The sequence below is a fragment of the Ascidiella aspersa genome, chromosome 5, assembly GCF_963924565.1.
Source record: "Ascidiella aspersa chromosome 5, kaAscAspe10.2, whole genome shotgun sequence".
In the NCBI taxonomy this organism is placed as follows: Eukaryota; Metazoa; Chordata; class Ascidiacea; order Phlebobranchia; family Ascidiidae; genus Ascidiella; species Ascidiella aspersa.
This window is the reverse complement of record NC_139451.1, coordinates 18,510,670-18,523,430: the sequence shown is the minus strand read 5'-3', so window position 1 is coordinate 18,523,430 and position 12,761 is coordinate 18,510,670. Positions and strand designations below refer to the sequence as shown.

Genomic DNA, 12,761 nt, shown 5'->3' with positions numbered 1-12,761 from the left:
CCGGCCCTTTGCCTTCTTGAATCTGTCCTGTCAGACATTGTTATAAATCATTTCACTTTGTCGTTGTGATTTGTTAGGCCTAAAACTTTAACATTTAGAACTGAACTCTTAGAAGAACATCTCCAGGCTAATAATAGCAACCCTGTAAAATGCTATAATATTTTTTATAAAGTATTGTTTATCGGTAACCAGACCTGTGGCGATGTCAGTGCAGTACAAGAATCTTTTCTTGGAAATCATGGTTGCCGGTCCATAGCAGGATGCTTATAGTTTTACGGCAGTGTCAAAGATTAAGAACCACTGCGTTAGATAAAACGAAAGCAAGAGAGGTCCAATGTCACATTATACCGGTAGTGCTTAAACTGGGGTCCGTGTGTCCATGAGGGCAGTGGTTCTTAACCTTTTTCCTTGTTGCACTAGTTTTAGAGCAACTAATTTAAACATTAGTGAATTACTTAAAACATGAAAATAATTTTTAAACACACAAGAGTTTAATTACAAAAACGCTTTGGCACCTTCTTATATTCTATTTTACTTTCGCGTTTTAGGGACTAAAATTAGTATATAGATCAACTTGTTTTATGACATTCGCTCTAATGATTTGAGACAAAAATCCCAATTTTATGTTAAAATATTTCATGAAAACACTCATTTTAACAACCTAAGTCAAATATCGACATAGTTGCACTTAAGTCCAACAAATCGCACTAACAAGAAGCGATGCGAATTTTGTAAAATGTTTCGTTAAGATTCTCGGAAATTGACAGCGTTGACGAAAAAAATCTGCTAGTTTTGCTTTGACAAACATTATTACTATTGTTTTTGATATTACAACTGCCATGAAGCTTTATGAACGCTAAAATCTTGTTAGATCGGCAAAACGAATAGGCTGCGACTTGTCAATGTTTCGTACGTATAAAGCTTTTTATTAGTCTCATTTCAGAAATTAAACAAAATGTAAATCGTTCAAAACTTTTTTATCGCCTAGAGCAGTGATTCCCAAACTTTTTTTCTCGCGAACCATTTTGAGCTTTTGTACAGTGTTGATGTACCACCTAAGTTACACCTTACCAGAATATCTCAAACTTTAACTCAGTGGTTCTTAACCTTTTTTCAGCCGCGCCCCCCTTTGGTAATTTTCTCATGCCTTGCGCCCCCTTAATATTTCGACATTTTGCAATTAAATATCACTGAGAAAACAGGAAAATAGTGAAGGAAGGGATTGTTGGTCGCGCGAAGCTCGAAAAATTTTGAGTTTTAGTTGGTCGAATTGGCTAAACTGCAACCGAAGAGGCGTTTCGCATTGGGCACGCAACAAATTGCGCGAGCTCGACACATTGATTTTATCGAGCTGATTTTGACAAACGTGTTGCGAGGGCATTTACTCCACAGTTGTAAGAGTTATTATGTCGAGCGCAAAAAATGTCAAGCGCAAATATTAAACATTGCGTTATCGTGTTTCAAAAGATGTAACGACACACAATACAACGGCAATATTGCAAAAACAATAGTTTTGCGCAAAAAAAGTTCGACTCCCCCTGTTGCTATAGCCTGTTAGCATATATAAAATATGGATGAAAAATAGTCCGAAAGGGCGATAGCTTTTATCGTTTATCTATAAGTTAATTTAATAGGACGGTGATACCATGAATTTTCTAAAAGGGAACTATAAGATTCGCGCGCAGCGCGAAAATTTTTGCAGTTTTAATGTTAAAGTTGGCAAAAAACAGAGTTTGTATGTAGGAATTATGCCTGACCCAAACGAAACCCTTAAAATCACTGCAAAAAGTTAAAATATATAAAGTCGAGCTCGCGCCCCCCTTAGAATTCCTTGGCGCACCCCTAGGGGGGCGCGCCCCCCCGGTTAAGAACCGCTGCTTTAACTATTTTAGCATATTATACAAAATAAAATGAGCATGTAAGCAGAATTAAACTTTACCAAACGCCATACCAGGAAGACAAAGAAGCCATAAATTAAACAAAACCCAATTCAATGCGATAGTTGTTTTTTCTTCACCAGCTGGTCGATACATACGACAATACTACACCGCTCACTATTAGTTTATTACTACATATATATTAAACCCGCTAACAATTAGCGTTTTATTATCTTGAACAAGATAAGTGTTACGTCATAAACGTGCGAAACCTCAAGTTAAAAGTAACTAAAACGCAGCACGGCAAATTACCCAATCTGAAAGTTTAAAAAGTTGAACGTTTTCGAAATTTATACGTATGCTGAAGTTAGTGGCGTACCATCTGAAAGACTCTCGCGTACCACAGTTTGGGAACCACTGGCCTAGAGCCACAGAACTTCGTACAATTTTATCACGGCCAATCTATACTTTTTTAAACCATTGGAGGGTTTTACTTGTTTAAGTGCATGTTCTTTCAAAAATCAATAGTCTTTATAGTAGCGTACCTTAGCATGATGATAATATTTACGATCAACAAACCCAAATCTGAAACTTGTACAGGGCAAAAGATGCCAAGCCTAAAATACAAGCAAGAGAAAAGTAAAGTTCTTTTTGCATTCGTCGCATAATCTTGTTTTCCTGGCGAAAGTCGGCAAGTAAACTTGCTCCTTTGTTTCTTCGCGGAAATTCTTTTAGGGGTGCTTCGACTTCGAGAAACTCACAAAGAGGTTTCCAGCCTTCCTTAACGCTGCAAACTAGCAGATTCTTTTTGGGACATTTCTGTAATAAGTAAAAACGCATGACTTATGCAACTGTTTGTTTGACCTTTGTGAAACTATATGGGGAGTTTGTCAAACATTTAATTTTAAGGTGAAACGTTAAATTTATAAATTAACATGAATGACAAAAAGTAAACTTGTATTACTTCAGAGAGTTATTGCCTGTAAAAGTTAAAATGCTTATACCTGGATTATGTTTGTATTGTGCTTTCTATAAATTTGTCTTAAGGTGTCATCACTATATTGAGTGAAGTTCGACCACGGCCAATTTGATCTCTGGTTACCAAGATGTTTGACTGTAAGTAAAAAATCAATTTAGGTAGCCTTTATTTGTTAAAAGTCACAAAATCAAAAACTGATTACAAAATAAATTCGCCTATCACTTCAAAAATGCGAAATTCGATGTTCGCAAAATACGAAGCGTAAAAACAATAAAAGCCAACTAAACTTACATTCGTAAAACATGAACGTCGCAAATTTCCACCCAGAATAAGTCAGACATAACATCATCCGAAAAAGGATATCGTTGTCGTAGCTTTCAAATTGGCTGCGGCGGCTAGGCACCCAGGTGTCCTCGTCGCGAATTGTAAGAATCACCTGCAATCACAATTCGAGCAAAAGCACGTGAGTAAACGCCATAGGCTACTTGAAGTCAATGCCCTCACAACATTATTGTCAAAATCAGCTAGATGAAAATTATTATATCGCGCACGAGCAATTTTTGTGTGCCCAAAGCGTCAGGTCTCCTATATTAAAGTTTACTTAATTCAAACCAAATAAAAATAATTTTGTTCAATTAAGAGTCAACTTTTGTATTTTTATGTTGTCTTACTGATACGTAATGGAAAAAATACCGAATTGCTTTTAGTATGAAGGCACTGGACAATTATCAAAGGGGGCGCGGTAACAAAAAAGGTTAAGAACCACTGTTCTACAAGGTTTTACATCGTGTAGCGCCTGTTTATAGCGCTGACAAATATTTGCTTTCATACCTTTGCGTCTGGAAATGCTTCGATCATCTCCTCCCAGTAATAGTTGCATGGGGCATCGGTGCATGCATCAACATTCTCGTACATCTTTCTGAAATCTTCCTTCGTTCCTCCTTCCCGCATAATCCTCACCCAATCATCACCAAAATACCAAAAGTGCTCCATCCAATCGTACGTTTTGTAGCCAAGCAGACTTAATGCTTCGCTCATGCTCTTCGTTCCAGTTTTTGACATTCCAACTAAGATGACTTTCATGATTTTAAAAGCTAAGTATAAACTACACAAGTATGAAATATTTTCCTCTGTAGAATAGACAAATTAAAATCACGGCACTGGAGAAATCGACTGCCGGTCGAAACTTCAACAGCGTATAACCAACACAGATAATAACTAGGGATCTGGGGCGTCTTCAGAAAATCAAAAAAGTGGGGTCCTGATTTTTCAACTTAATGAATTACTCCATTTTCCGTCTGACGTTAATGAATAATGACGTCACAAAATGGTGACGAACCATTAGACCAGGGGTGTCCAACAAGCGGCACGCGTGCCAAATGTGGCACGCGACCTAATAAAAAAATGGCACGCAAGCCCCTCCAAAACACTAAAATTGTTATTCAGTCAATTGTCAAAAAATAATAAATTTGTTATACAGCCAATTGCCATCGTTTGTTCACAATATAAAACAATCGCGGCAATCACGACATCTAACAATTACATCTGATAATATACCATTGCACTGTGGTGAAGGGCTGGAGGCTAGCATTAACATAATTATATAGCTTGGTGTGAAGTTACAATAGTTAGCTTACCGACGGACACTTAAATGCAGTAATGCGCATTTGTACTAGACAGTGTTTCAAGTTTAAATAAACGTTTTTGATTTTGGTAAAAAAGCGATTTCATGATTAAAAAGAATTGGTTTGGTTACGAAACTTTGGCACGGCAAAAAGTTATAAGATAAAAATTGGCACGCCGGCATGTTTGAGTTGGACACCCCTGCATTATACGCAAAGCGAACGAGAGCGCCCTACACAATGCAGCTGCGAAACTGCTTAGTGCGAATCGTTAACTTCAAACGAAAAACTAAAACAAGACGGTGAAATATATGTGCTTTTGTTAGAATCATAGTTTAACCATCAGCAGCGCAGTTTCCTAAATTGCATGTACGGGACAAGCGGTAAATTACAAGAGCTGTTTGCCAAGTCAGCATAGCATAAGTACTGCCAATTGCACACTAAACACGTGGTCTTGAATATGCTTATCAAGATTAAATTTAATAATCATAACTAAAAATGGCGAATTTATAACCCGCACGACAGTCACTCTTATATTTTAAGATTCTGCTTCAGTTAAAAAAATGACGAACAGTAGCTGCGCCTAACTCGACGTTTTTAGCGAGAAAAAAAGTAAGATGGCTTGACTGCGTTGCCTTCGTCGACACTTGCTAATCAGCCAACCTGAACGAAAAACGAAAGAATATCGGCGCTGCTTGAATTTGGTACGTAAAAGTAAGACAAAAAAACGGTCTACAAATACCGCATGCCGCAACGCACATTATTTGGGTGGGTCAGGCATTATTATTTTTAATAATTACTTGACCCACCCACACCTAAAACGCTAACAGACACCCTTACCCAAATAATGTGCGTTGTGGTATACGGTATTTGTAGACCGTTTTTTTTTGCGTTACTTTCTACGTACCAAATAGACAGAGACCAGAATATCTTTACGGTCGACCCTTGTGCAGACAAAAATCGGAGTTTTGCGGGTTTTTTGGTTTCGAATTAGCTTAAGACGCGTGACTCAATTCCATCGAAAACATTCCCGCTTCCGACAGTGAGTTATACCCCGACAAAAACTAGCAATAATATCAAAAGGGGGGTCCGAGCCCCCAACCCTTTGGATACGCCACTGCTAGGGATGTCCGATAATATCGCATCGGAGCCGATACCCGATACCAAGTGGTAGTATCGGTCTCGTTCGTCACTAGGTAGGGGTCGGTGCCCATCCGATTTAGCCGAATTTTAAACAATTCTAATTGACAGGGGTATATGTATAAATCATGGTTGGCAACCACTGATCCAAGGCGACAAAACTCAAGTGTCGTGAATACACCCAGTAGCGTTTGACATTCGTTTTCGGATGCTGTTGCAATACCCAATTTGTAACACTGTGTACGCAATGCGTCGAACTGTAATATATGATCGGTTCAAATTTCAAAATGACATTGTCATGGTAACCAGTAACCACAGCAAGTATAAACAGAGGGCCACATGCTAAGACACAAATCATATTTATTTAATATAACTTAGATTTTCACTAACAATACACGCGCGCTTCTCCAACATTTGGCAAAAGCGACCTTATTTCGACCTACTCTATAAACCAGTGGTGGAAGTAAACCGGAACGGAAAATATTTTTTTTAGATATGTCGGTCTGCTGATGGTCCGTGGCCATGTCACTTTTTTACCAGCAATCCTGTCATCTTATTGCATTAACATTAAATACGACTTAGGCATAAAATTAGTCTGCTGCACACTAGTGTACGACATCGACATCAATCGATAACCGCAGGTTTCCTAAAGGCTACGGACTACGGTACTTGCTTTGAACGTCTCATTATGACGTACCTCTGTAACGCCACCTCTTAAAAAATCAAGCATTTCGGTAAAAACCTATATTTACCTTTAGTCTTTATCCATGGTATCAACTATGCGTTTTTAGCACTTAAAAAAAAACTTAACAAAACAAGGCCACTACAAACCTGCAAAGCGAGCTTTACCTCAACGACACGATATTTTTTGCCATTTATCAGAATCGATAGATTCAGGTTTTGTTAGGCCACTATATTTTAACACGAATTCCAACGGTGGCCATGAGCAAAAAATGCATATAACGAGGCGTTTTATCGTGGTTATTACATCATCTGCCAAACTACCCTACTGGACACTTTTTTTTACTGAACACTTTAAATATTGAACACAATTTATTGACTTTTCAACGTTTACAGCAACGTGTAATATTCTTTCTACGAAAGAAATTGGTTTAATTAACTTCTATAATTTTATTGCCAACTTCAAATTCCGGAAACAAAATGTTTTAAAACACAGACTATATGCGGATTGGGTTGTCTTTACTTTATCGTCGCAAACGCTTCCAAACGTTATATACGTGAGGGAAACGCCCTTGAAACTAAAAACGTTCTTTAGCGTTTGACACGATTTAAAAAAAGTTGGATTCTCGGGAGTGTGATTCGACGACTTTTGCCTTTTCAACAAATATTCATTTTACACAGCAATTGAGCATGCATAACCAGAACAGCGCAATCATTAACAACATACAATTCTTCAGACATAAATATGATCATTTGATTGATTCCATTGTAAAGTTGCACAAATAAAAATACAATGATAAAATCAGATTAGTCACTAATCATTAGTGGGTTCCAAAATCAAAAAATATAACTAAACCATGACACAACAACTTTAAATTAATTAGACACCATTAATAACATTAGCAGATAAACAAATACATGCATGACCATGGAATGTAATTAAATTACATTATTTATTTTGCAGTGTTTGAACAAATTTAATTTAAAAACATTCACTAAATTGTGGATAAATTTTAGAAACACATTGACCTGTTGAAGTATTTAAACAAATTATACATCCATTGGAGCATTTTAATTCCGTTTTACGAAATTATCATCGCACAGAGAAGTAACCTTACATTTTAGAAAACAAACCTATTGCAAAAATACAAGAAAAAAAATCTTAAAAGCCCTGTATGTATACTGTGAAATTTATGCACACAAAACAGTCTTTGTTTAGAAAGTTCTGTGTAAAACTTAACCTTCCAACAAAACAAATTTTGGTGGGCAAATAATAAATATACAGAAATAAAAACAATATCCATTATGTTTCCTGTATGGCATTTCAGGGCATTTTAAAATTATTTTTTTTGCAGCAAGTGAAGACAAATATTTCAGCTAAAAACTGAAAAAAAAAAACACAAAGCAAACAAAAAATAATTTGAAAGCTTATTAAATGCCTGCTTTTAGAAGGCTTAATTTTAACCTAAAATTATCAAAAAAGTAAAACTAACACTAGTATATAAAAACTAATGCTCTAATTAGAACATGGTGAAAATCTTTCAGGTGTGATTGAAATGGTGAATGAATTTTTTTTAACAACAAATGTATCATATGATCAATTCATTCATAGGATATAAACACAAACACTTTTCATGTAAAATCTATTCAAGTAAGTATACAACCGGACTCCAGCCATAAGACTGAAATAAGAATAACATAAACGTCAAATTAAAAACACCAAAATACAACTAATAACTAATGGTCTTAATACCGTAACATATAAATAGAAATAAATCCTAAACCAGTCAAATGACACCTAAATGGCCCTTATCAGGCCTATATAACATTTTACCTAACCAACAAACCCCACCCCTCCCATCCATTAACCACCAATAATACCCAAAAGGGTTAAAATATCCAGTGACAAAACAAGGGACCCATTTAAATGTTGACACCAAAACAGCCGATGCCAGATTGATGGCCCCCAATTGTCCCATACCCTCTCCCTACACTTTCAGACGTTAATTAGGCCTTATTCCAACGAATTTAAGACTTATTACAACATATTTATGTCATATTTAAACAAATAAGTTTGCTTTTTTGGCTTTATTAAGTTATTGGTCATAATACTATGGTATTATAGTTTTTTCGCTTTAGGTATGTTGCTTTTTAGGTGATTACTGTATTTTCCCACAATTCCCTATTTATATATTCGCCAACCAGATGTTGTATGTTAATGATCAATCTTTATTTCACCTGGTAGTAAAAAGTGAAAACTATACAAAAATTATTTAAAGTTTGTACATAACCTGGTCACATAGATAATAATTAATAAACTATATAGGTAAAATAAATTTGCCCCAAACAAATTTATTGGACAAAACTGCTAGCCTGGTGAGTGATTTACTATTTTTTTACTCAATTTTATATAAAATAATTGTTTATTAAGTAAAAAAATAGTAAATCTTTACCACAATTTAACTTTAAGAGATGATTTTAAGTGTAACAAAGATGTGCAATTTTATTTCAAATATTTAAAGGGCGTGGTGTTGTGATTTACAAAATAAAATAAACCTAAAACAAGGAAAAAAATGAAATGTCTAAATTGTAAATGAATGCATGTTGATAACAATGCAGTATACCTAAATAATATATTTTATGTATAAGATGTAGAGTTTTAAGAATTTACAATATCTTTTATATGCAGCATGTTATGTAAATTTGGGATAAAAAACAATTGGTATAGAATTAGACGAACTTGTTTGATGCACTTTTGAAATTTCTTACACAAACACTTCAAGCGTTAGATCTTCCCAATAGGATGGTTTTTGTCACTAAGGAGAGTGCGGACCGACTCAAAGCACGTGCTAAGTGTAGCACATGTAAAGCCGTTAGAGATATTTGATCAGTGTAAATCTTTTAAAGCTTAATGTCATAGCCACTTGCAGGGGCGTATCCAGAAAATCAAAAAGGTGTCCCAAATTTTTACCTTTGGGAATTACCCTATTTTACGTCTGCCGCTAATTAATAATGACGCCAAAAACTAGTGACGGGTATGACGTCATAAAATAGTGATTTTAATGAATACATAAAAAACTATTTTGACACAGCCAATTAAAGTCCAGCAAAAGCAAACCTTCAAGACGCAAAGCGAATATGTGCGTTGAAACTGCTTAGTGTGCAATGTTTCGGCTAAAAACTAAACCAAGACGGTGAAATATGTGTAATTGTTTTTGGTAGAATCAATTTTAAACAATCAGCAGCGCAGTTTCATAAGTTCCATGAACGGAACTACGCTAAATTACAATCACGCCTTTCGCCAACTGCAATACTAAACGAAGATCGTTTATCCCGGGTGTTATTATATGCCACGATTAGCGCAACATCTTCCCGAGCAGTGTGCCAAGTAAGCTAAAATACAAGATGCGGTGGAGAGAAAATAAGTTCTGTTAATTACACACTAAATGTGGTCTTAAGATATGCTTATAGAGAATAATTTTTCGGCAACTGTCATTACATAAAAAGGCGACTTTAAACTGTCACAGTTAAACCATTCTTCAAAAAGTTATAAAAAATCCCTTGCAACAACTTCGGATGCTTTCGCAGACAGCGAACAGCGTGAACTTGGCCTAACTCGACGTTTGTAGTAAGAAAAAAAAGAAGGCTTGACTTAGCGTTGTCATTTGTGAAAACACTCTTGCTAATCAGCCAACCTGAACGAATAACGAAAGGAAAAAAATATCCTGCGTTTACGGTCGATCAAACAAAAGACAAAAAATGGCGTTTTGCGTTTGATTTTCGTTTCGAATTAGCTTAAGACGCGTTACCCAATTACATTGAAAACATTGCCGCTTCGGACAGTAAGTTAAACCCAGACAAAAACGAACAAAAACGATAATATCAATTACGAAAAGGGAGGGAGTTCCGAACCCCCAAATTCCCCCACCCCTGGATACGCCACTGCACTCGCATAACATTTTTTCAATGTTATCGCAATGACAAGTATGTGATTCTTGTTTTTTCAAGAAATATGTTTGCAATTTGCGTCGTATTCCATTTCGTCGATTTTCGAAGACTGAAATGTATTGAACGTACTTCACGATTTTAGCTTTTGAAAACCAATAAACTTATTTTGTTGTCCTGGAGTTGTTCCACAAAATATAGGATTCTTTGTCAAGATGGAAGATTTCAGTTCCGTAGCTAAAATGGTCTTCGACGAAACGCCTGATTTTTCTGCCAAACGTACAAGCTTGCATGATATTGAGTAGGGCCCCAGGCTATGTTCAAATACCTTTGTAAAGCGACAAGGGATCACATAAAAAATAAATGAATAACCTCAGATTATTATTAAAATAACATTAATAAAAGTAATCCTATTGTAAAATAAAACATTAGTAGCCTAAAAACATTAGTACAAATAGTTAGTCGTGTAAAAGAATGTGGATCAGTCATCTTTCACTAACATGTCAGGCAGGGGCGCCCGCAGAAAATTTTCCAGGGAAGACAATCAGGGGCGTATCTAAAAAATCAATAAGTGGGATTCTGCATTTGCAACTTAGGGAATTCCCCTATTTTCCGTCTAACGTTAATGAATAAAGACGTCATAAAATAGTGAACGTATGACGTCATAAAATGGTGATTGCAAGACGTTATTAAAAAACTAATCAGAAACAGCCAATTACCGTCCAAGCAAAAGCAAACTTTTAGACGCAAAGCGAACACGCGCGTCGTCGACCTTACTGCCAGACGCCAAATGCAAAACAACTTCGTGTGCAATTGTTACTTTCAGGCGAAGAAATAAACCAAGACCGTGAAATATGTGTGAATAATTGTGGGAGAATCATAATTCGGTTATCAGCAGCGTAGTTTCTTAAGTTCTATAAACGGGACTAGCGCTAAATTAAAAGCACGTCTTTCGTCACCTGCAATACTAAACAAAGATCGTTTTTCTGCGCCGAGCTGTATGCCAAGTCGGATAAATTACAAGCTGCGGTTGAGGAAAAATAAGTTGGGTCAATTGCACACTTAACACGTGGTCTTAGAATATGCTTAAAAAGCATAATTTTGCGTTGACTATCTAATAGTATCTATGCATAAAAATGGAGACTTTGAAACGAGCACGGCAGTCACCATTATATCTCCTTCTGAGAATCTGTTTTTTTTTTATCTGCTTTAAACAAATACCGATGTTACACTAACAACGGATATTAGCGCAGAGGGCGAACAGCGAGGAACATTAATTGCGCCAAACTCGAATGTTTTAGCGAGAAAAAAGAAAAAGGTTTGACTTAGCGTTGTCAATTGTCGAATACACACTTGCTAATCAGTCAACCTAAACGAATAACGAACGAGCAAAACTATCCGGGGTTTACGGTCGACCAAACAAAACGAAAAACGGCGTTTAGCGCTTGATTTTGGTTTCGCATTAGATTAAGACGCGTGACCCTACTACTTAAAAAGCAGGCCGCTTCGAACAGTTTGTTAAACCGTGACAAAAACAGATAAAAAACGATAATATCACTTGCAAAAAGGGAGGGGGGGGGGGTAAGAACGCCCCAACCCCTGGATACGCCACTGGGGGCAAATATTTTTAACTTTCATTAGTAATACATATTACACTTACGAATAATACTAATAATCGCATTTTAAAATTCCAGGGCGGGGGAAGATCCCCCCCCTTGCCCCCTCGTGGGGGTGCCCATGATGTCAGGTGGTATTTGTATTAAAAGGCGTTATACCAATATTTTATTATCCAAAATTGATGAACAAAGAAAAAAAAAAGTTGATATATGATGCTATTATAAATAAAGATGTCTGATAATATCGGATCGGAGCCGATACCTCAATATGGTAGTATGGGAACTCGCTTGATACTATAAAAGGGCGTATCTTTATGAAATCCATCGGCAGCAGTTTCTGCCTGTCGATTAATGTTTCGCTGACAAAAATATTAACAATAAAAGTCAAAGTTTAAAAACCCGAGTAAACCCAAGATCAGACGTTTTTTAAAGTAATATATATTTCGCCTATACTGCAGCATCGTTGGTTTCTAACGGTAAAGTAAAGTACATATATGCAAAGTTATAATAAAATTTTAAAAAAGCCAAAAACATATAAGGCAGTAGAGAATAGGTAAAACGTTTAAAAACAAAACAGGCTGTGAGAAGAAAACTCTGGCCTTCTGAAAGGTGATTTAATGCAATGCCCTTTTTTTCCTTTCTATCTCGACTCGTTGCTTTTGAGCGTCACGTATGGTTCGCGCGGCGCTGCTTGGCATTCATCAACTTTCAGAAAGCAACAGTTTTTTTTCTGACAGCTTGTTATGTTTTCACGTTTTACCTAATCTGTAGGCGAAAGTATAATTCCTCAAAAAAATGTCTGATCCAGGTTTTACTCGGGTTTTTAACTTTAAATTTTATTGTTTGATACTAGAATTGGTGCCGATCCGGTACCATATTAATATAGGAATTTCAGCCATAC

General features: G+C 36.2%; 1 protein-coding gene across 1 annotated transcript; it reads right to left on the bottom strand.

Annotated features, from left to right (window-relative positions):
• Window positions 1-2,077: 2,077 nt before the first annotated feature.
• On the bottom strand, window positions 2,078-3,979 carry LOC146145195 (uncharacterized). The gene is made up of 4 exons (XM_083389940.1): window positions 3,688-3,979; window positions 3,148-3,292; window positions 2,882-2,991; window positions 2,078-2,696 (listed from the first exon to the last, which is right to left on the bottom strand). The coding sequence occupies exons 1-4, from the start codon at window positions 3,937-3,939 to the stop codon at window positions 2,448-2,450; spliced, it is 756 nt and encodes a 251-aa protein (XP_083246066.1). The 5' UTR covers window positions 3,940-3,979; the 3' UTR covers window positions 2,078-2,447.
• Between the last annotated feature and the right edge of the window lie 8,782 nt (window positions 3,980-12,761).